The 23,955-nt window shown below is 51.4% G+C and overlaps 1 protein-coding gene across 3 annotated transcripts; it reads right to left on the bottom strand.

Annotated features, from left to right (window-relative positions):
• Window positions 1–557: 557 nt before the first annotated feature.
• CHFR (checkpoint with forkhead and ring finger domains) lies at window positions 558–23,955 on the bottom strand. 3 transcript variants are annotated; one of them, XM_033097436.1, is made up of 18 exons: window positions 23,875–23,955; window positions 23,609–23,743; window positions 19,391–19,490; window positions 16,576–16,685; window positions 15,651–15,710; window positions 15,297–15,503; window positions 12,941–13,108; window positions 11,635–11,791; window positions 10,732–10,886; window positions 10,237–10,399; window positions 8,693–8,835; window positions 7,414–7,530; window positions 6,895–6,978; window positions 6,339–6,409; window positions 5,337–5,424; window positions 3,493–3,600; window positions 2,974–3,046; window positions 558–1,698 (listed from the first exon to the last, which is right to left on the bottom strand). In XM_033097436.1, the coding sequence occupies exons 2-18, from the start codon at window positions 23,730–23,732 to the stop codon at window positions 1,656–1,658; spliced, it is 1,971 nt and encodes a 656-aa protein (XP_032953327.1). In that variant the 5' UTR covers window positions 23,733–23,743; window positions 23,875–23,955; the 3' UTR covers window positions 558–1,655. The 3 variants fall into 3 exon arrangements, with proteins under 3 accessions (XP_032953327.1, XP_032953331.1, XP_032953328.1); XM_033097440.1 differs by having other exon boundaries at window positions 11,635–11,752; XM_033097437.1 differs by lacking the exon at window positions 23,875–23,955 and having other exon boundaries at window positions 23,609–23,853.

The raw sequence follows: 23,955 nt of genomic DNA, 5'->3' as shown, positions 1-23,955 counted from the left end.
TGCACACCTGCCCAGTTCTGTAAAACAGTGGCTCTGGAGAACACCACCCTGGTCCCAAGGCTCCGCCCCAGGGTTACAGCCAACAAGGTGTTTTCTTAGCCTGCACACTCATAGCGATGGGAACCCAGGTTCCAAGGAGTTGGCCCGCACGGAGGGCGCAGCAGGCGTGTCCGGCACAGCCCAAAGAAAGCCACATTGTCTGTTCAAACCTAGGCAAAAAAAGCTGTGACATCCTCCAAGAGATGGGTCTTTCTTCTTACTTTTGGGGAGGGGGTGATGAGCCACTGTCCTAATGTGCAGAGGGCAGCCTCACTCCTGCACAAGCTGAGCCCGGGACTTAGACACAAAGCTGTGGCTCCCTTGGTTGGCAGATCCAAGAGGTCCTGTGCCTTTTCGACAGTGTTCAGACCTGGGACCCATGCCCACGTCACGTGCGCCCAAGGGCCAGCTGGGTGGCACACTCCTTAGTACGTACTGACTAGTGATGTCTGCGGCCGCCTGTCCCCATGGTGGGAGGGGGCACATCACAGCCGACACATGAACAAACATGCAGGGGAGAGAAACAGACACGGCGTGTTTATTAGCGCGCAGGTAGGAGGCCTTCGTCCGCAGACAGGGTGCTGCTTCTCAGAGTCTGTATCAAGAGCAAGTCAACAGTTGAAAACCGTATTCCTGAGAAGCAAAAAAGTTACAATTTTGCAAACAAACATAACAGGTGCTTTTCACAAAAAATAAAAAACATTTTTTCTTTTACAAAACACAAAATTTCAAGTATTATTCCAGATGGCATGGCAAACCCAACGCAGGAGGAAAGATCAAGGACTGGTGGAAGCAAAGGCCCTCGTGCTCTTGGCAGGAAGGGGCTGCTCCAGGGGGCTGGGGTCACCAGGGCTGACGTGCACCTGGCACCCTGGACACCCAGGGGAGGAGTAAAGGACGCAGAGACAGCTGGTGGGGCCTGCAGCTGTGCTGATGGTGGGGCAGCACGGACCAGTGCTGTGCTCGGAGTGGTGGTGAGCCAACTCACACACCTGGGGGGCCGCGCACTCAATGCTGGGGTCCAGGGCTGGCAGTTCTGGACACCTCATGATTTGTTTTAATAAACAGGAACATGTTTATTCTTTCAAATACCATACTACCCCCGATTTTTGTCAATTTGTAAAGTATGAATTATATTATTTGTGCTACAGTTTGTGGTATTTAAATCTCATTAGGAGTTAAGCACCAAACCTATTAAAATAAAAATACAGAAGACATCGTGGCTTTCTGCAGCAGGGCACTCTGCACCGCTGCAGGCTGAGTGTTTGCTGCTTTTCCTCAAACAACACGTTTCTGACAATCTTTTGTTGAAGAAAGACTTTCGCTTTAGCCACAGTGCTGGGAAAGGTACACACAGCAAACCTGCTGTCGTCACCTCAATGGGAGGGGACGGCTGATGGCTGTTCTTCGGGCTGATGGCCTCGGCTGGCCCCCAGCTCGGAGGATGGTCGTGTATGCTTCACAAGAGAAAAAAATCCCAGCAGAGTGCCAAGCGCAGACACCCCCAGCGTCCCGAGGAGGACTGTAAAATGCCCTGAAAATGTTAGGATTCGGTATTTCCTGACACACTGTCATTGACCCCTGTACTCCCAGGCCACCTTGGAGACTCCCAATGCTTAGTTCTTGAACCGCGTCTGTTCGCAGATATGATTGAATTTCCTGCAGGGAGAAAACAGTCAAATTACACAGAGAGCCTCCAAGAAGCACTGAGACAGATGAAGTTTGAGAGGGTACACAGGGCAGTCCACACGGGAACCGCAGGTGGGGCTCACAGCAGCCCCCACTTAGCACCACCACAGATGCTCACCCCTAAGGCCTCCTTCTCCTCTTTTAAAGTTTAAAACAGAAGTGAACATTGTCGGTAATTTCCTTAGAGACAAGACTGGAAGCTGTGCATCCTTGGCGTCCCCCTGGCGCCAGGGGCCACCCTACAGGGTGATGTATGTGCATGCAGAGGGACAGCACTGCCCCCTTCCTGTCTAGCAGGAGCATAGCCTCTGCAGAGGAAGATGGCGATACCCTTGCTGTGCTTCTGTGCTTCACGGGTTTTTATGAAGGGTGCACAGCCAGTTACTAGTGAAATCTCGTTGAACAAAAGTGTGGATGCACAAAGCAAGGGTTTCAGACCAGTGTCATTCATGCCTCGGAGGGATGCACCTTTCCCTGAGCTCTCAGCATGTCTCCTGCACTGAGAGTGCTCTCGTTACGGCTGCCCCTTGGACAACGCGTGTGAACTGCGCGGCCCACTCGTGCTTGGGTATTTTCCACTGACCCGAGCAGCTCACACCTGCGTCATTCGAGGGTCAAGTGTACTTCCATATGAACCCCAGATAGTCGACGGGACCGGTCACCTCATACAGACTCACTCCACATGACTGACTGTATAACTACCTTGGCTACAGCTTAAAAGGGAGGTGAGCTGACTCCTGTGGCGACCGCATGCAGTGTGGACATCCCGTGACTACGCCCCTGGGAGCTCCCCGGGGAATGGGGGAGTGACCATTACAGCGGTCAGACACCTGCTCACAGCACACCGCCCGGGGGAGGAGTTTCTCAGTGACCACGGCCACCGATCTGGAAAGCGCTGATGTCGTCACTGGGGATGAGGGCTGTGCTCTGGGGACACAGAGGCGGGAACATTTCCATGTAAATGTTTCACAAAATGAGGTGACAGGGAGCAGAATTTCTACCTGACGACACTCCCGTGTGTATCCCCACAGAAGCAGTAACCACAGCGGTACACAGCCGTAAGCAGGTGGCTGTCTAGTTCACGAATACCGCTAACAGCTGAGATGTCAGCTTGGCCAAAACACTTAAGTCACATTGCTCTCAGGAAGAGGAGGGTCTTCCTTTCTGTGGGACTGCCCCAACCCCTGCCCACACGCGAGGACATGCGCTGGCACATGCCCCCATCCCACGGCACGTCTCACTCACATTGCGTGGTGGGCCTTCACCTGGGTGCGGCAGTTGCGGCCCCAGTAGCAGTCAGGACGGGACGTCACAGCCACTGGGAGGAGAAAAACATCATATGTGTGTCAGGGACATACGTCATACTCACTAACAGCTCAGTGAATCGAGACACAAAGAGAGACTGCAGTAGAGACGCACAGCATTTTGTCACACTTTTAACTAGTCCCTTGACTGTTCCTAGATGGCAGGACAGGGAAACAAGTATTGAACTAAAAACCCAGTTTAGGAAATGAGATTATTCTAGTTGTTTCTGGGATTTTTTGTGCATCTTGTTTGAAAAGCCCATGGCAGGCAGGCAGACCCAGGGCCTGAGCTCGCACCAGGTACACGGCAGAACCCATGGCATGGCCCTGAGGCAGCCATCGGCTGGGTTTCACCGGGCTGAAGCAGATATCTGCAAAGAACACGGAGCCCAGGCCCAGAGAGCTCTGTTAGGAGGGCGTGTAGAAGGCAGATCAAACAGCGGTGAGCTGGGTTCCTCACCTGGCAACTCGGAGGCAGGAATGTTCTGCCGATACTGGTAGGTCAGCTCTCGGAAGCTTCGCAGGCCGCAGCAATAACACAGCACGGTGTTCCCCGTGACTCTGTAATCTGGAAGGGACACAGCCTCACATGGGCATGGCCAGTCGTGTTTCCAGAACGGCAGAGCAGATGTGGCTTTGCAAATTAGTGGGGAACTAACACACTGATCCATAAATGGGGTAGAGACAATGGGCGTTTGTACAACAAGGACAAAACCAATCTAGATACCAACTTATTTCCTTACAGCAAAATAATTCCACTTGGTTAAAAAATTTAAATATTTTTTAAAAACTGAAAAAAGTACTAAGAGGAATGACTATTATTTTTCTCTTGAACCATTTCTGAGTATGCCCTGAAAACTAAATGTGCAGAAGAAAGGATCTATAAATCTGACTACCCACATTTAAACATCACAATGGGAACACAATGAACGTGAGATACTAATGCAACAGTGGAAACATCTGCAACATAAATGACAGCTTGCTGGGCCCTAAGTGACAAAGATGTCACACAGATCCCTACCCCCAAATCCAAATAGCCTGACATAAATATAGGCCAAAGTCCCGTCAAGTACGTGATGCATTAAACAAGAAGATTTCCGATTCTGTTAATAATCACAGACCAGCAGAGGAAACGACATACCACTGTTGGCCTCTTTCATATTTGCAAGACCTGAAAGGCAAGTGTGGGGAGACGGGCTCTGGGGGACACAGGCCCTCAAACCCCCAAGCACCTCCCCAGGGACAGTTAGTGCGACAAAGTCTCAACTGTGCGAACCACTGTCCAACAACCCTGTTTATTTATCTATCCTAAGAGGACAAGTTTTCACATCTACAAAGCTGCACAGACAACAGGTGCAGTGCAGTTTCAGATCTGAGAAATGGAAAATAACCTAAGTACTCTTAGTAACAAACTGGGTAAGCAAACTATGTTAGAATACGATGTAACAATTCAGTATCAAGATACACATCTTTCTTGGCTTAGAAAGGATCCCAGACATACTGCGGAGTGAATAGTTATAAAACAGCACATGTGGTAGGATTTTATTTATGAAAAAATGTGCTTAGAGGAGTGGTCCTGAGAATATTAACACTGGGCAAATTTTTCGATGGTGGGATTTCTGATGATTTTACTTTATCCTCCATCCTTCGCTGTGCAACTTACATTTCCTTTGAGAACAACATCAATCTTATAAAAACAGTAAGCTATGAAAAAGTTGAGGGGGTTAAGACCCAGCTGATAGATTGAGGCAACCGCACAGAGCTGTCCCAGCAGAGAACACCCGAGGCTCTCCCTGGAGTGTGTTCCCAAGACAGAAACAGCCTGCAATTCCCAGCAAACCTCTCGTCTTTCTTAATAATTTATGTGTCAGAAAATAAATCACTTGATTTTTCTACAGCCTCCCTCTGTGACAGAAATCACAACACAATGCACTGAGTGTCCCTGGGAGAAGGGACAAGCCTCCAGGCATCACCAACATGCCGAATGATAGGCGGAGGTCCCTGAGGGTTTGGGAACAACCTGCCCCAGGATCTCAGCGCTGAGAGGTGGTGGGGCCGACACCTCTCTGGCTGTGCCCTCCCTCCCCTCCCCTACGGGAGAAAAGATCCTGGAATGATGTGTCCCATTGGCAAAGCCAACTTGCACAAAAATTCCAATGTACTGGGACTTTTCTGTCTGTGTCTGTCAGGGTGGGCAGAGGCCGAAACTTGAGTGCGGCAGAGCAGTTGGTGGCACTGCTCAGTGGTGCTCCTCACAGCAGCAAAGGCACCGGGTTCCAGGGGACTCTGGGGCCCTGAGCTCACCAGACAGCAGGAACACGCCCCTCTGCAGGGCCCCGAGGCTTTCGGTCAGCATGTTCTTCCACGTCAAACCCCGGGCTGCCAGGTAATTCTGTGATGGGGAGACAAGAGCAAGAAAGGTAAATGGTTCGTGAAAGGCCCTCAGCCCTAGACGTGGCAGGTGTTTGGTGGGGCAGCTAAGGCCTGGCGTTGCATGCCTTTCGGGGGGCTCTCCTGAGACCACGGCCTAGGACGGCAGCACAGGCACACGGACCAGGACGGCCAGGCCGACATGGTCACATGCAGACCAGAGCCAAGGGTTCTTGTCCACATGCTTCTTGGGAGCCTCAAGGGGCAGGCTGGCTTCAGCACATTACTGTGGAGTCACATACTCTCTAGAGGGCGGACCCATCAGGGGTGCGAGGTGCCCAGCCTTGGCCGGAGCAGCCACAGGGTAGCGACAGGCCCAGGACCACACAGCAGGAAGCCAGGGTCTGGCTCTGCTCTGCCCTCAGCTACAGGGAGCTCCTTGCCCCCCACCCTGCCCTGTGCCAACTACAAGGAAGTGGGCATCTGAGTAGGCGCAGAGGGTTCAGCAGTGTGTGTGCGATGCCGTGTGAAAATGGGGCAAAAGCAAAATTTTTGGCACGAGACTGATGTGCAGTTAAATATACTGGAATATTCTAAGAGCCGGCCAGCTTCCTGACATGTGGGCAGGAAGCGGTCAGGAAGAAGAGCCAGAGAGAAGCCCCGCGCCCCCTAGGCCCCGCGGTGCCCCGGCCCCGCCAGACACCCTCTGCGTGAGGTGAGCAGGGCTGCAGCCCTCGGAAGCAATCCGTGGACTCGCAGCTGAGGGGTACAAAGGGAACACCTAGTTTCTGGAATGTGGGAAACAGACACACACCAAGAGGGTGCTGCCAATCAGCGGCAGCTCGAGTCAGAGACGCAGAGGCCCTGAGGTAAGTGGGAAGGTTCCGGAGGCCTCTCTGGGCCCCGGCCTGACTTGCCCGCCTGTGGGGCCGGTACCTTCAGGATGTCGGACTCGTAGTTGTTGTTGCTGAGCACGCCATCCAGACACCTGTCGCCCAGGTTGAGTTCTATTGGGAGGGAGGGAAGTGGCATTACCGTTCGATGGACATCTTATGAAAGTGTCGTTCACCCGACAGTACGATAACCAAATTTCCTCCATTATAGAATCCAGAACGGGTAAGAGGTTCCAAGACAAAAACACTTTAAAACTGAGAGCAAGGATAATGACCTGCGTGCCACTCCCTCCCAATATGGCCAGCTGTCCGAGTGTCCTCAGCGCCTGGTATGGGGTCACCAGTCTGACTGCAGTAGCCAGACAGCCTTTTGCTGGTGGTGTTCCTCGCACATAATAATAAACCCTCCTGACTCTGAACTCAGTCCCCGGGGGTGTGTGAGCTAACACGTACTGACACTGAGAATGGCTCACTTAAGCAACATGGTGGGAAAAGGTAGTTACTTGGTGGAGATCATCAGGGGCGTCCCCCTGGTCGGGCACAAGCGCTATGCCACCCTGTCACCACCCCAAGAGACTTGGTGGAGTGGCTGGCATTACCACAGAAGGGGGCGAGGCAGCCAAGGCAGCCGGTCCGGGTGCAGCCCCAGTACAGGTGGCAGAAGGGCTGCAGGCACACGGCACCTGTGGGCACAGAGAACACACGCCAAGCAGGTCACTCGGTGAGGAATCCATGTGAATGACCGCTAAGTGACAAGCTTGCCTTTAACAGCGTCCTCACACGTAAGTCAAGGCGTCACAGTTCAACTACTAGATTTAAAGTGACACACAGAAATACTGTGGCCCTGATGTGGGGACAGACATGAGACGCGGCCTCAGAAGGAGCAGCACCATGTATGGAAACCCTGGGCATGGCGGGGTCAGCCTCGTCAGGTGCTAGGAGAGATGGTGACAGAGCGCGGCCACATGGGGACACTGACCATGCAGATGGAAAACAGCCACGTCCTTACTTTCCACCCCACACACGAGTCAAGGAGACTTCAAACTCCAAGCCTGCAAGGACACATGGGGCCCTGTGGTAGGGCGGCAGGGGCCGGTGGCACACATGCCCTCACTCACATTGCTGGGGGGCGATGCAGGGGTCCTGCTCACGCTCGGCCCTCCGGTCAGGCATGGGCTGGAAGCAGCAGGTACATGTGACGTGGCTTCCTTGCAGGCTGCACACGTAGTCTTGGGCTGCAGAACAGACAACACTCAGCCAGGGTGTTGGGACACAGGCCTGAAGAGCCGATCAGCCCACTTCTGGGGGCGGCTAGAAAGGGCACACGAGGGTAGACAGACCCACAAGAGCACCCAAGGAGAACTCAGACCAGTGTCCCAAACAGCCAGTTGACAGGCAGCCATCAAAATGAAGGAGTTTAATTAGAATGAAAAAAAACCCAGTTATCTTTTGGTTCAGCGATTGTAGCAAGATTTCCAAGATCACCTCAAGATTTTCTCCCACTTCCTCTAAAAGAAGGGCGGGCCACTGAGCACATAGCACAAAATACAGGAAGCTGCGTAGTTAATCTCAGCAGCTTCCAAACAAACGCGCGACAGGCATGGAGGGCAACACTGGACGACCCATCCTAGGAGCTGTGTCCGTGGGGCCCAGCCCTGCACGCTCCTCACCCACACGGAGGCGCTGAGCGCCCACACTTGCTCCAGGCCCCGTCCCAAGGGGGACTTGAGCCTGCACTCTGCAAACGACGGTGCCCTCCTGGTGGGTGGCAGGGTCAGGAGGTGCCGAAGCTGTGCACTGGCCATCCCTGTCCATGCAGCCTACAGGAAGTCATGGAGAGACCCAGGCACAGCGTTGGTGGCTCTGGGTCATGATCCTGGATCGGAGGCCTTGTGGTGGGCTTTGGCCGACAGCGGCTAAGAGGCCGGGCCCTTGTGGGCCACGAACCACAGATTCCACAGGTCCACTTTCCCTCTCTTGATGGCACCTGGGGACCTGGCCACTGCACACAGGCAGTGGGCAGATAACACTCAGGGTGGCTCTGGGAACACCAAGACCATCGCTGGGAAGAGGCTAGTCTCACTGGAGGCGCCGATGTGGAATGTCATTCTGGTTTGGCAAGCACAGCCGGGGACACCAACTGCCTGAAGCAGTGGGGTAGGGATCAGATGTTAGAATCAGGACAGAATCTTGGGTGTCCAGGACAGCGGCCCATGGGTGGACAAGGTGACTGTCTGGCCTCTTAGCCCAAGACAGATTAGGAGGAGCCACAAGCTACGAGAGGTGGGGGGACTGCTTGAGGCAGGTGGCAGGACAGCAGACAGGAGCCAGCAGAAAGGCTAGCCGCAGCCTGAGGGTCACAGCCAAGGGACAGCATGGAAGGCGTGGCCGTCTTACCTGCTGTGACGCCGGCAGGTGCCGACGGTGTGTCCCCGGAGGCCTGCGGTGCCCCCTGCGCGCTGCCGGGCCCTGAGCAGGGGAGGGGCTGCCCGGCCTGTCTTCTGTACTCGGGACACTGTCTGCACACGACGTACGGCTGGCTGCAAGCGAAGCACACACAGACCCAGAGCATGGAGGAGTGACGTGGGTGGTGGTGACAATGGCCCCACCCTGATGACGAAAACAGGGCCAGGTTGCCGAGCCTGCCAGTGCCTTCTCCACTCGGGCACCTCGGTCCCACTTCATGCCTCAGCTCTGGACCATATGCTGTTGACCGGTGTGTGCAAAGGGGAATGATGGTACGGCCCCACCTGGCACCAGGTTGGTGCTCACCCCGAAACAGAGGGCTCTGCTCTCTGCCATCCCCAGGCTCCCCCTTCCTGTATGGCCTCCAATGCCCTCGCCCCCTTAGCTGCTCCTGGAGTTCTAAGACGTCTTTAGCCCACCCTCGCTTTGCCATGATATCCCCAGGGGTGCAGCTGCTCAGTCCCCACACTGGGCAGGACATGCTCTCTCAGGACTGATGCTGGGTGAGCTGTGACCTACGTCCAGAGGCGTACTCAGCTCCCCTAGGGCACTCAGGACAGTCACCTGGCCACCCAGGAAACGTCCACATTGTAAAAATCAGAGAGAAATGCACCGATTGCGGGTGGACAAGGCTGTCCGCAGGGAGCTTCCACGGTGGCCAGCAGAAGCCCCGTGCACTTGAGCTGAGCTTTCAAACCCTGCAGAGATACAGAGAACCCATGGGGAAGACCTACAAGGATTCGTCCCTCATCTCAGTCAGAGCACGCCGTCCTGAGCCTGCCACCAATGGCTGGAGCCACTGAGGCAAGAGCGGGTAGGACCCGACTAGAAAAATCAAAAACCGAGAGAAGACGCTCTCAGCCTCACTGGTAGGGAGTGCCACCCGTGGGGTCGTGCTGATGGGCACCCATGACACAGATGTCAGGAGTCCTGCGAAGCGTCCCCTGCTCGCTCAGACCTGAATGCCCATGCCCATGTGCTCATCTCCAGGAAATAACTGGACACGAGCACAAACTACCAACGCAGCATTGTTTCTGAATTCAAAACATCGGAAAAATACAAAGTCATACGGGTAATGGAGTCCCACCTTCATAAAGTATTCTAAGCACATCACAACCTACTTTGGTAAAAAGGAAGCGTGTGTGACACACGTATGAATGGCCAGATGGGTCCACAACATAATGTTTGCACTGAAGTTACTTTGGGCTTTTTTTTGCTGACCATTAATTGCTAAGTTTTGTGACAGATGCATTTAGGACTTTCTTTTTTTTAAATGCCATGGCCTTGCCCTGTGAATCAGGAGCCAGTAACATTCTACGCAGATACAGCAAGGTCTCCCAGGACCACCCCCTCTGAGCCCGGTGACCGGCCTTTCTACAATCCCCCGACATGTGAGAAACGTCCCCTGCGCTACAGGACTGCCTGGTCACCGGACAAGCAGCAGACCCGTGCAGCTGATGACGGCACAGGCTCACCTGACGTCCGAGGACTCGCTATCCACATCCGACAGCGCCAGCAGGTCCTCTGAACTGCCCTCCTCGTCAGAGAAAGACCGCCGGACCCGGGGCTGCAGCATGTCCTGCGTGATCTTGTTCCTGGCGGCCATGCCCCGCACGTCTTCCTCGCTGCGGCTCTTGTCTGGAAGGAAAGCACACGGCTCTGCTGGCAGGTGGCCCAGGGGACAGGCGGCCGGCCTGGGGGACAGGGATAGGTGGCAGGCATGAGGGACAGGCAGCGGCCCTGGGGGACAGGCGGCAGGCCTGGGAGACATATGGTGGGCCCGGGGGACACATGGCAGGCCCCAGCGGACAGGCAACAGCTCCGGGGGACAGGCGGTGGGCCCAGGGGACAAGTAGCAGCCCCAGGGGACATATGGCAGGCCCAGAAGACACAAGGCAGGACCCGGGGGAACACGTGGCAGCACTGGGGGACTGGCGGAAGGCCCAGGGGACAGGCGGCGGCCCACTTGCCTGGGTGCTGGAGCAGGTAGGCCTCCACCAGGTTGTTGAGGATGTGGTTCTTACAGATGCGCTCCACCGGGCAGCGGCATGTGGGACACAGTGAGGAACGTTCCATCCAGCCCGAGTAGCAGGCCGCGCAGAAGGTGTGCAAGCAGGGCTGCAGGCTGGGGGCCAAGCGCAGGGCTGCACAGGGCCACACACGCCTGCGGCACAGTGGCCCCAGACCCAGGGACACCCAGGGCACCTACACTCCGGGCCACGCTGCTTCTCCCCGGGGGAGGACGTGACCTTGCTCAGGCTGAGGGGTCGTAATGAAACACAAGAGCAAACCACCTGCCCAAGCTCTGTCCTCAGCAGGGCAGGGAACCTGGACGTCTGCGTGGTGCCACTGCTGGCTGTGCTTGCGTACCCTGAGGACCTGAACGACTAACTCAGTCCTTGTCAATCAAAGGAAATCAAAAGCCATGTGGCAATTCTGTGTGTGGGAGGCACAGAGAGTCCACTGTGACGTCAGGAATATGAGGAAATGAGACAGCGTGCAAAAACGTCTGCACTGAGGCTGAAAGCCAGATAGGCTCTAACTCTTCCCGCAGAAAAGCAAGGAGATGCTCCCTAGGCCCCTCCTGGGACCTGCATTCTGTTAACAACACATTTCCTCACATCTGCAGTGGACAAGACCACTGAGGTCAGAAACGACCGTGCCAGCCGCAGCCATCACCATATGAGTTTCACGGGCTCTCTATAGCCTCGGTCACCGGGGCCAGGTTTTTGGCTTGTTAGCCATTCAAGTAAAATGGCAACAGTACCATCAGTGGACGCGACCCCAAACATGACCTGAAAGCCCGCTTCTCCACGGCAGCCCCCCACGGGACGAGCACCTGCGGAGCCCGTGGCCGCCTGCAATGTGCGCACCTCACACAGTCGTGCAGCAGGTCCTGGCAGATGATGCACGTCAGTGTCTCCTCCATCTTGTCCGGCTTCACGGCCGCAGCTCGGGCATCCTCGAGGGCGGGGTGGGTGTCACACTGGTCTGTGACCAACAAACACAGGTTTGGGTTGGGCTCCCTGTCTGCAAGAGAAAGGGACGCGTTCTGACCGTCACTGCCAAGGAGAAACAGATGCTCGGTCCTTTTGTTTTACGAATGTCTTAACCTGCAGACGGAAGTCCTCGTCAGTGCTTGCATTTTCAAGGCCCATGACAGGTCTCGTATTCCAGTGCACCGAGCTTTGTTTTAGAAGAGTGGTTAATGACATTAAGAGGCGTTCAGGAGACATGGCTAAGAGACACAGGCCAGCTGTCAAACCCAACTTGTGTATGACACCATTTATGTTTAAGCAAACAAAAATCATGACTCAAATACATAGGGAAGTGCAGGAAAGTATAGACCCTCAGACGTTACCAGGAGCTTTAAATTTTTCTTTTCTTCTGCTGGTGCTTTTTCTATAGGGCTCAGGCGTTGCTAATCATAGATTTTTATTTTTAATTCAAGAAAGACTTGCACACAGTTCGAGAGTCTAAGACTCTTCAAAAGAACTAAAAGCAGCAGCCTCTGCCCAGCCTCTCCTCATCGTCAGTCTCCCTCCTTTGAGGAAGCCACTTTCGTATCTTAGCGGTTCCTCTTGGTGTGGACCCCATGTTTTGAAACTGTGACGCAACGTTTGGGTTGATTTCAGACATCGTCGCCTGACATCTATTTGGGGCAGGAGGCTCTTGTCCCGAGCGCCTTCCCGATTTACTGTATGTCATCCAACTGTGCGCTCAGTGAATCGTATTTACATTATTATTTTTAAGTGTTCACTGCTGAGCCGAACAGTAGACTCTTAAGTTTTCTTCCCTATACTACTCCGCATTTTTGCTGGCATTAAAAATGGCTTCACTATTATACTTGCTTATGTTTTACAGACCTATTGCTGATTCTTTCCACACCCTCCTTAAGCCAATCAATTTCCCACTCGATGCATCAGACAACCCACCCTCAGGCCCTTCCTGAAGCCTTCTCGCCACACCTGCCACACAGCTACTGTCCTATCCCGACACTCCAAACATGCTTTACCATCTCCTAACCTTCTCTTTTAAAGCATGATTCTTTCTCTAAATACCTTGAGTGTGAGGGTTCAAACTATCACTAGAGACAAGACGTACTCGAGAACTGGCTGCGTCAGGACAGAGCAGCGATGCAGGACACAACCAAGGGCACAGGGACCCCGGGGCTCTGACCTCCTCTCATTCTCTTCTGAGCCGGCTCCGAGTCCTCCCGATCCTGTAGTTCTGACAGAGGAGAAGGTGCTTCCTGTGTGTCCAGGAGAGCTGAAGGGACGCTGGAGATTTCATCCCTCGACACAGGTGGACCTGACCCTTTCGGGGAGACACCAGCACCTCCTGAGGCTGTGAGGGAGACATGCAGGAGAAGTTCGGACCCACCCACCTAGAAGGGGAGAGCCCCGATTCACACCAGGTACAGGAGCACAAGACACCATGTTTTCAGAGAAACGTGCTACCAGAAATACTCCTTCATGCAGTTCGCAGCTCTTAAATGTATTTGCGCCCATTGCTGTGCTCGGGGGAGCAGGGGGCACCTTTACTGGCCACAGCCTTTTCTGCAAGGCAGCATTGCTAACGAGCTTAAGAAGCTGCTCACGGGTGCCCTGAAGTCATCAGAGTGTAATTCTTCAGCTAGCAGCGGGTCGTGGATCTGGGAAGAGTGAAGAGTGCTGCCTGTAACATGTGGCTGAGTAAGCTGGGCAAAGGGAACTCTGGAGAAGGAAGCTGCAGGGTGCTACAAAGCCTAAAGGCCGACAAATAGGAGCCATGGCACTGCCTATGTTACAAAAGAGGGACAGCATGAGCAGGCACAAAACCAAATTCACAACAACGGAAGTAGGTTCAAACAGTATGGAAGAGGACTTGCCGTCTCAAGAAGTCATATTAAATCCCTGTGTTTCCTGCGCCTCTTTCCCGAAACCCCACCAGAACAGAAACAAAAATAAGGACTGTTGTGTAGCAGCACAGCCGACTGGCTGATGAGATGGAGGAGTCCTCTCGGAGAGATTTCTTTGCTGCTGCTGAGCAGCTGAGAGAGCCACGTGAAACAAAGGTCCCTTTCACAGAGGCTCTGCTGGTTCCTGCCTCTGAATGTGGTTGTGATGGCTGGAGCTCTGGTAGCCTTCTTGCAGCCACAAGATGAAAAGCAAGAGGATGAGGAGGCAACGTGTGATGGACAGAAAGTGTCTGATGAAGGTGAGTTGACAAGTCAGTGCTGGGCTGTGTATCTCTGTGCTTTGTTCTGGAAGCCAGGTTTTGTTTCTCAAATCCAAACACACTCACTGAGATTGAAGAGGGTCTCTATCCATACAAAACGTGCAGACTGGTCTATGATGTAAGGATGAGAAAGCAAGCAGTCTGGTGATAAATGAGAATCATCCCCAAACTAGGTGAAGGAGGCTATAAAACTTTACTGAAGAACATCAGAGAGTTTAATAAATAGAGAAAAATACAATTTTTCCTGGATATTGTAAAAATATCAATTCTCCCCAAACCATAATCTCAAAAAGCATTTTTTTCAACTTGAAAATGTAATTCTAAAGATAATATGGATGATAATACGGAAGAATAGGCAATAAACTAAAAACACACGTACAGTGTGATCCGACTTAGGAAACACGCACACATATTGTGCTGTGACAACATTCTGTGGCTGAAGAGTATGCGCTGTTTCTGGGTAGGAGGGAGAGGTAAAGAGTTCATGTTGTGAGAACAATATATGTAAAACTGATTTAAGTAATATGCTACTGTAAATGAGTCTTGAAAACATGTTGCTGAGTGAAAGGTGCCAGACACAAAAGGCCACGTATGGTGTGATCCCACTTTTATGAAACGTCCAGAACAGGCAGATCCACAGAGACAGGTGATTTTTATGGCATGTGAATTATATCTTATCAAACTGTAAAAAGGGGTGTTCAGATGGCTTAGTCAGTTAGAGCACGAGCTCTGAACAACAGGGTTTCTGGTTCGATTCCCACATGGGCCGGTGAGCTGCGCCCTCCACAATTAGATTGAAGACAATGAGCTGCCACTGAGCTTCCAGAGGGGCGACCCAATGGCTCAGGTGGTTAGAGCGTGAGCTCTCAATAATAAGATTGCCGGTTCAATTCCCCCATGGGATGGTGGGCTGCGCCCCCTGCAACTAAAGACTGAAAAACGGTGACTGGACTTGGAGCTGAGCTGCACCCTCCACAACTAGATTGAAGGACAACGACTTGGAGCTGATGGGCCCTGGAAAAACACACTGTCCCCCAGTATTCCCCAATAAAATTTATAAAAAACAAACAAACAAAAAAAACCCATAAAAAATTACTACTATGGGCCTACAGTCTCTGACCTTCAGCATTTCTCTTGGGGATGGAACAAGAATGTTTACTACTACAGAAATCCTACTACTGACAGCCTGAAGCCTGATGCTACCTCTGGATTACCAAGTGGCTTATCTGTCTCTGTAACAACACAGGTCAAGACCAGTGAACAACAGCAGCGCAGCTAACCCCCCTCAACCCCCAAGTTGGGGTCCCAAGCTCACCGGCGCTGGGGGGAGGCGCTGGCTGCACAGCGGGCTCCGTGGAAGAGGTAGAGGCCGAGGGGAAGAGGTCTGACATGGACGTTGATGGCTGTGGTTCCTCAAAGCATGCCTGAATGCTAGGTGACGACAGCAGGGTCTGGGGATCGTCACCTCGCCCTGCACCTGAGGTAGCTTTGGTCACGTGGAACACGTTTTCTTTATTAGCTTCTGTGATCACAGAAGGAGCAGAGTCGGGGCTCGGGTGGAGCTCCACGGCGCCCGGCAGCACATCCCAGACCGCAAGTCTGTCCTCGGAAGGATGGGCAGCCCCGATGTGCACCTGAGCCCCCGAGGTGCAGCTGTAACCCCACTCACCGGAGGAGTCTTGTGCCGTGCCTCGCTTCTCGTTTAAAGACTCGTAGAGGTACGCCACATCTGGAAGGCAATGAACCTATAAGAGCGGGGTCGGCCGACGAGCCAAGCCAGCACATCTCCTCTCTCCCCTCCAGTCACTTCACAGCTGCTCTGGTCTTGACTGTTTGGACTGATCGGTGACTAACATCATTCACCAGTTTAAGGGATTTTTAAACAAATGATCCAAAACACCTTAACCATTTTTAGAATAAATAAGCCCCAGGAAACACGGTCTGGAGTCAGAAGGCAGAACAAGGAAAAGCAAAGCACGGCTGGGTGAAGAACCCACGTCTTTTTGTCCTTTCAAACTACCAGGAGCGACATGAGACCCCTCTGCAGCCAGGGACTGGCTTTCATTGTGCCTCAGAAACCTCGAGAACATCTGCCCCCTTTTCCTGATTCGGGGTAACCTTCAAAAGACTCTCCTAACTCTCCTTGTCCTATGTCATTCTTCTTCCACAAACCCAGACAGATGCTCAGAGCTGGAAAAGCCCTACTGGAATCCAGTCTAACCTCTGCTGTCTCCTGCAAAGTCTCCAAAAGCAGACCCATCGGTGGCCTCCAGTCCCCTATTCTAGGCGTTCCTCCCCACAACTCAGATTTCTTCTATGCAACCTAACCCAGCCCCAACCCCTTCTCCTTGGCGGCCACTTTGAGATGCATGGCTCACGACCACGGTGGTGTTTCTGAAGAATGGCTGGGCTCAGACTGCAAGGTCAATACTCATTCTTCAACAGACACGATTCACACCAAGAATCCACACGAGCAGCTAAGGGAAGGTCGCTACCACAGCAGCCCCACAGGCAGCGCCTGCCTCGCGATGCTGTGCACAGGACCTCCGCCGTCCACCACGCGTGTGTCCTCCCCAGTAAGTCCCGTCACTTACTGTGCTCTGGCTCACTCTTCCTGTACACCAAGTAGATGACGTCCCCGGTCTGTAAAAGGCAGGTCTGCTTCTTAACGACCTTCAGCTTGTTAATGACTGTACCATTGGTGCTGTAGAGACAACAAAAGTGCAGTTCATCCCACTATAAATAACCTGGAGTTAAAAATTTTCTCTTTAGTGCTCGCTTCGGCAGCACGTATACTAAAAGTTTTCCCTTTCTACCACCACTGGGACAATAGTTCCCTATGACCACGTTTGGTATCTGCACCCCCATGTTCACTGCAGCACTATTTACAATGGCCAAGATGTGGGAGACCCAAGGGCCCGTCAGGAGACGATCGGATAAAGAAGAGGTGGTTCATATACACAATGGAGTATTACTCAGCCATAAAAAGAATGAAATCTTGCCATTTGCGACAACATGGAGAGACCTAGAGGACACTATGCTAATGAGATATGCCAGACAGAGAAAGTGTATGATTTCACTTATATGTAGAATCCAAAAAAGAAAACCAACAAAACAGAAACGGACTCACAGATACAGGAAACCAGACTAGGGAAGGGTGGGGATGGGTGACATAGGTGAACGGGATTAAGAGGCACAAATTCCCAGTAATAAAAGAAATAAGTCACGGGGGTATCATGTACAGTATAGGGAATGCAGGCATTAATCCTGTGACAAGTTTGCATGGTAACAGACGGTGACAGATTTATCATGGGGAGCCTTCGTAGTGCATACGAATATCACATCATGGTGACATACACCTGAAACTAATCGGATATGGAATGTGGATTATACATACAATCCACATACAATTGTATTTTATTTATACAATAAAAAATCATAACCCTGAAAAGAGCAAAACACTGACAGGAACAATGCAAGCACTTCTGGGACCACACACACTAGTGCCCCTCCAGTGCTACACAGGAAAAATCTGCCTGCTGCCCCTGCACTGGTGGCCCAACTGGCAACCAGCCAGACCAAGGGCTTTAAGTGCTGCTCCGGTGCCACCACGGCGTCCTCCAGTTGCTGTCCAGACGTGCGCCAGCAGCTCTGTGCTTTGGCATCTGGCTTTGGCTTTGGCGTCCGGCTTCTCTCTGGCTTCTGCTTTTCGCCTGGCCCCCAGGCCTGCCCCTCCTTCCATGAGCACTGACCCCTGCTACTGTGGGCCATCAGCCGAAGACGTGTGGCCTGCAGGTGGGAGGTCCCTCCAGTCAGTCAGGGACCATGAGGATGGTGGGAGAGGCAGGGGTGGCAGGGACAGGCAGGGACCTGATCAGACGGGAGGAGGGACTGCGGACATTATTCCGAGTGGAAATCTGACAGGAAGTCAGAGCAAAAAAGGGCGCACCGCAAGCCAGACAGTACACAGTTCAGGCGAAATGGTCCCATGGGGCCCATCTGACCACTGTCGCGGGCAAGCTGCCTGACAGCATGCCACGGATGGGCTGTGGCTGCATCCAGGTAAAGCTTCACGTTCGGAGCCAGCGGCACAGCCACAAGGGCCAGGGCCTCTGCTCAGAGCCACCCTCCCACTCTCCCTGATGACACGGTGTCCCCTCTGCTGCGTACACTCTCCAGGACTTCGCCAGCTCTCGGGCTGAGCACAGGCGTCAGGGTCTCCCTGCACTCGTACCACTCACTCTGACCGGGTCCTTCTGTCTGGGACACCGCTTCCCTCCAGCCACCTTACCAAGGAATGCTGAGCCCTTGAAGCTGGAAAAGGCCGGGAATGGGTCCCCTCCAGCCTCAGGAGGAGCCAGCCCTGCCGACACCCTGATTCTAGTCCAGTCACACCTGAGCTGAACCATTCACCTCCTGAATTGTAAGATCACAAAAGTTTGTAGGAATTTGTCGTAAGAGCCATAGGAAACTAATGCTGTCATAGCCAGTGCAGGAAAGCCAGGACGAGACACAGGAGGGTGGGAGACGAAGGACCCCACCTGTTCCTGTCCCAAGAGGAAGGAAGGCAGCACCTGTGCCTCCGGGTGAAACCGAATTCCTAGTCTTCAGGTCCTAACACAGTTAGTTACCAAGGAATCTCGTAGAGCCTGACCTTCTGAAAATAATCATCCACGCTGAGGGATGGCCACCTGCCACGTGTACCAGGTGCCAAACAGACACATTCAGATACAGCGCTCCTTCCTACAAATTTATCCCAAGAAAATAATCAGATGCGAATGCCCAGGGTTTGGGCAAATAGTCACCACAGTGTCATTTATAAGAAAAGTTAAAATAATAAATTTCCATCATTAAACAAGCTGACAAGTAAGTTGTTACATAATAATCATGCAAAAGATGAGATAATTTAGATGTACTGACATGTCGATTACTCGGCAGACATTAAAAGTGAGACAAGCAGATATAACAGTATACCTTAGTAGTAAAACCTCATTAATACAAAATAAATATATATGCATTTTTATGGGTGAGTGGGACTTTGGAAAGATTTTCACTTTTACATACTACTTTTGCTATAGAATAAAAAGGAAAGAAAGATATTTTTGATTTGGGTGAAAGAAGTCTAACTTAGGTAGGTTTGCAAGAATCAAAAATTTATCACTGTCTATCAAGTTTTATTTGAGATATTTTTGCTCTAATTTGAATACAGTTGAGAAGGGTCACAGATACCCACATGTCACTGAGCGCCCCATCCTGGAGACCAGAAAGTACACTTCCTGATACCTTGAGGACCCCACCAACTACTGCCTTACAGAAGACCAACCCTCGTTTGTTCTCCGCAGCCACCGGCGTCAAGCCAGGTTCCTGCAGCTACAGGAGGAAACAGAAAAGAAGTCAGAAACAGCTTACCTGGTATCTTCCAGCGACACCTGACCAGATTTTTCATCCACTGTAATTTTACAGTGATCTCCAGAGACTAGCTTATTGCCGGGGAACGAAAGATCGCAACCTAAAACAGAGAGGGGAACACGCTGGATATGACGGTACTGTGACAATACTGCTCTTTGCTTAACCAAAGCTTGTGACCCACGTTGGACGTACTTAAGGAGACAACACCTAATCAAACAAGGTACAAAGCAAGTTTTTAAAAGGACTTAAATGTTAATCCGAAGTAAAGGGACAGGGACCTTGTCTGATTCCTGGGTAATGCTAGAAGATACCCCAACATCTGCAGTTACATGTCAACAGCTTCTTGGTGAGAAATTTACAATACGCATACATATGCAACTGGGCTAATAAATGTTATAGACCTTAAAAAAAAACTAAGAGGTTTGGTTATGTAGTTCTCCAGTATCTTAACTTAGTCTTTAATTTCTTCTCTGTGTAACCTAAGGGTTCACGAATCATACAAAATTGAAGCAATAACAAAGTCAGAATATATGCCTGAGCAAATTATCATAGACACTTACATGTTTACGAAAATTTAAAACAGAAGGGAGATGCATTTATATGTAAATATAGTCATATCTTCATTAAATGCAAGGAGAAAATTCTCAAATACTTTGTTCTCTCCTTAAATAAAAAGAATAAAAGCTTTCAGGAGGTTTTTAATATCTAATCACTAATCTGCTTATAATAGGTTCATATACTACAGCTACTAAGGTTTCTAGTAGCTTTATTTTTTTTATTTTATTATTTTTTTAAGATTTTATTGGGGGAAGGGGAATAGGACTTTATTGGGGAACAGTGTATACTTCCAGGACTTTTTTCCAAGTCAAGTTGTTGTCCTTTCAGTCTTAGTTGTGGAGGGCTCAGCTCAGCTCCAGGTCCAGTTGCCGTTGCTAGTTGCAGGGGGCGCAGCCCACCATCCCTTGCGGGAGTCAAACCGGCAACCTTGTGGTTGAGAGGACGCGCTCCAACCAACTGAGCCATCTGGGATCTCAGCAGTAGCTCAGCTCAAGGTGCCGTGTTCAATCTTAGTTGCAGGGGGCGGAGCCCACCATCCCTTGAGGGGCTCGAGAAATTGAACCGGCAACCTTGTGGTTGAGAGCCCACTGGCCCATGTGGGAATCGAACCGGCAGCCTTTGGAGTTAGGAGCATGGAGCTCCAACTGCCTGAGCCACCAGGCCGGCCCCTAGTAGCTTTATTTTTAATAAGCACAAGTTGGAAGCAATACACGTGTCCATGAATGGTAGTGAATTAATAAACAGTGGTACATCTAAACAATGGACTACTACTCAGCAACAGAAAGACCAAACTACTGATCCACGCGACAGCAAAGGCTGAATCTCAAAAGCATTATGCCAGACACACAAGGCTGTGGCAGAGTCCTGTGAGTCCACTTAGGTGACACTCTGGAAAAGGCAGAAAGGAGCACAGGATAGAACTCACATCGCTGGCTGCTAGGAGCTGGGGTGGCGGGGAGGGGACTGACTCCAAAGGGCCACCAGGGAACTTTCTGGGGGAATGGGAAAGTTTTACATCTTTTCTTTACATCTGTTGTGGTGGTTACATTTCTCAAAGCTCACTGAGCACTGTGGGGGTGAATTTTCCCATATGTGAACTACGCCTCCGTAAACTGTTAAGTACTAGAAGTCTTATCTGCACAAACATCTCACATTATGGGAAGTGCTGTTACATTTATCCATGGCCATTTTCACCTGATATCTTTCCAGCGCTCTGAGCATAAGAACCAGGACAGTCTCCCCGAAACCCAGAGCTCACACCCGTCACACTGTCATTGGGGGGGGGGGGGGTTAACAGGCCTCTCTACACCAGAACATCAGCATTCTAATTTGGAAATGAGATACTTTGTCTAACGTTCTTGGCTTAGCCCTGCTTGTCACTGAGCTGGTTAAACATGGTTGGTGCACGTTTCTGCCACTCCCCAAGAATGGGGAGCTCTTTGGGAAAGTGGGGTCTTCATCTCCCTTCCCACACATCAACTCGGCTCTCCCTTTCCCTCCAAATAATGTCCTGTATCTAGCAGGTATGCAATTGTTTTACGATAAATATAATGAAGTTCTACAAGTCTTATGGAATGTTTGCATACCCCTAAAATCCGTATGTTGAAGCCCCAACCCCCAATGTGACTGTATTTAGACATAGGGCCTGTGAGGAGGTGATAAAGGTTAATGAGATCACTAGGGTGGGGCCCTAATCTGAGAGGGCTCGTGCCCTCGTAAAATGAAGAGGCACCAGAGCTCCCTCTGTCCAGCATGTGATAACACAGCGGGAAGGCAGCAAGCCAGGAAGACAGCTTTCATCAGGAAACAAACTGACTCACACCTTAGTGTCGGACTTCCCAGACTGCAGAACTATGAGAAATAAATTTCTGTTGTTTAATTTTCCTGGTCTGTGGCATTTTGTTATGGCAGCCTGAACAGACTATGACAACAACTTTTAAGTTTGCTAGAAAGGTTAATACATTCACTGAAAGGACTTCTATTAAGCAGCAGATTGGGAGGCTGGTTAGCTCAGCTGGTTAGAGCACGATGCTCATAACACCAGGGTTGCTGTTTCAATCCCCGCATGGGCCACTGTGAGCTGCGCCCTCCACAACTAGATTGAAACAACTGCTTGACTTGGAGCTGATGGGTCCTGTAAAAACACAGTTAAAATAAAAACACACTCCTTCTAAGCACTTCACACAGATGACCTCATTTAATCTTCATAGTGACTCTCTGAAGTGGGTACAAAGACACAGAAAGGTAAGTTGTTAACCCAGAACAAATTATGTGGTGATGCCAGGTTGGAAACCCAGGCAGTTTTGTCTCTAGGACTTCAGCTGTTCGCCAAACTTCTTATTACATCAACTAAAGGCAATCAGTTCATTTTTCAAAAGTTCCTAATGACATGTGAACAGTTTCAAAGTTGTAAAAGAAAAATAGTTAACTTGACATTGGAATTTAAGACTGCCAAAAACACAAACACAAAAAAACAAAAAACCAAACCAAAACAAAACAAAAAACCACCTGAAAATGAAAACAGGTGCAGGTGCATCATAAGGGGTAAAATTAAACCCAAAACATTCGCTTTTAAACATTAATCTTTGTCATTCTCTCCTTTTAAAAACATAGTGATCATTTATTTTCAAAAAAATATATATATGGGGTGTGATTAATACGGAGAATGTTTAAATAAATTTACTATAGTAGAAGACACATTGCCATTCATCCCCCTCAAAATACCGCCCCGGCTTTGAACACACGTATCCCATCGTTCTGGCCACTTTCTGAAGCAGCTCTGGAAGTCCTCTTTCGCGAGTGTCTTTGGTTGTGTCCTCGTGGCTGCCTCCATGTCCTGAATCATTCTGACTTTGTGGTAGAGCCAGAAGTCTCACGGTGCCAGAGCCGGTGAGGAAGGTGCATGAGGACACACTGTACTGCTTTAGTTTGACAGAAATTGCCGTACAGAATCGATGTGTGACACGGAGCATTGTCATGATGGAGGATGAAGTAAAGACACTCATGAAAGAGGACTCCCAGAGCTGCTTCAGAAAGTGGCGTCAATGATGGGACGTGTGTGTGGAGGGTGAGGGCACTTTCACTAGCTGCATGACTTTAGCTTCCCAGGTTCTTTAAACCAACAAACATTTGAATGGCTCCAGGAGTTGGGATTGAGGTCTTTAAATGTAGCTTCCTGCAGCTGTAAATTTCCCTCTAAGCACTGCTTTAGTTGTACCCTATAATAAATCCTGGTACATTCTATTTTCATTCTCATTCACCTTAGAGCATTTTCTAATTTCCCTTGTGAGTTCTTCTTTGACCCACTGGTTGTTTAAGAGTTTTACTTAAATGTCTACGTATCAGTGAGTTTTCCAGTGCTCCTTCGCTGACCGATTTCTAATTTAATGTCCCTGAGGTCAGAGAAGAGGCTCTGTGTGGTAAGGAAGTGAGAAGGCAGCGTACTAGGGGATACATTGGTGCACCTCGTTCGTAAAGTTGTCACGAGCGTTAAACAATCTGCCAGAAGCACCCGGAAGCGACTAGGCGCACCCACAAGGGAATAAACAGGAGCCCACGGTACAGCCCATCCCACCGGAAAAACTGGATAGCAGAGCGCGCCCCGCCCAGGGGCCTCCCGCGGTCCCCAGCCCCCGCCCGGTCCCCGTCCCCGCCCTGCACCTCTCCTCCGCCCGATGGTCCACTCCGGTTTCCTCAGGAGGACGTGCGGCTCGCCCTCCTCGGCGCCCAGGCGGAGGAGCCTCCCCCACGGCTGCGGCTGCTCGCCTTCCCCGGGATGCTCCATCGGATTCACATCTGACGAGACCCGGAAACGTCGGGTGAGACGGTCCGCAAAGGACAGGCTGCGACCCGGAGCCCCTCTCCGAGGCCGCCGGCCGCACGCCTCCGCCCGCGTCCCGCCCGCCGGCCCGCACCGCCCGACTCACCCCACGCCCCACGCGGAACCCGGAACCGGCCGCAAAGCCGCCGCTGTCAACAGACATCGCGGATCCCTCAGCTGATCCGCT

This window comes from Rhinolophus ferrumequinum, chromosome 25 (assembly GCF_004115265.2).
Source record: "Rhinolophus ferrumequinum isolate MPI-CBG mRhiFer1 chromosome 25, mRhiFer1_v1.p, whole genome shotgun sequence".
Classification (NCBI taxonomy): Eukaryota; Metazoa; Chordata; class Mammalia; order Chiroptera; family Rhinolophidae; genus Rhinolophus; species Rhinolophus ferrumequinum.
This window is presented reverse-complemented; position numbering and strand designations above follow the sequence as displayed.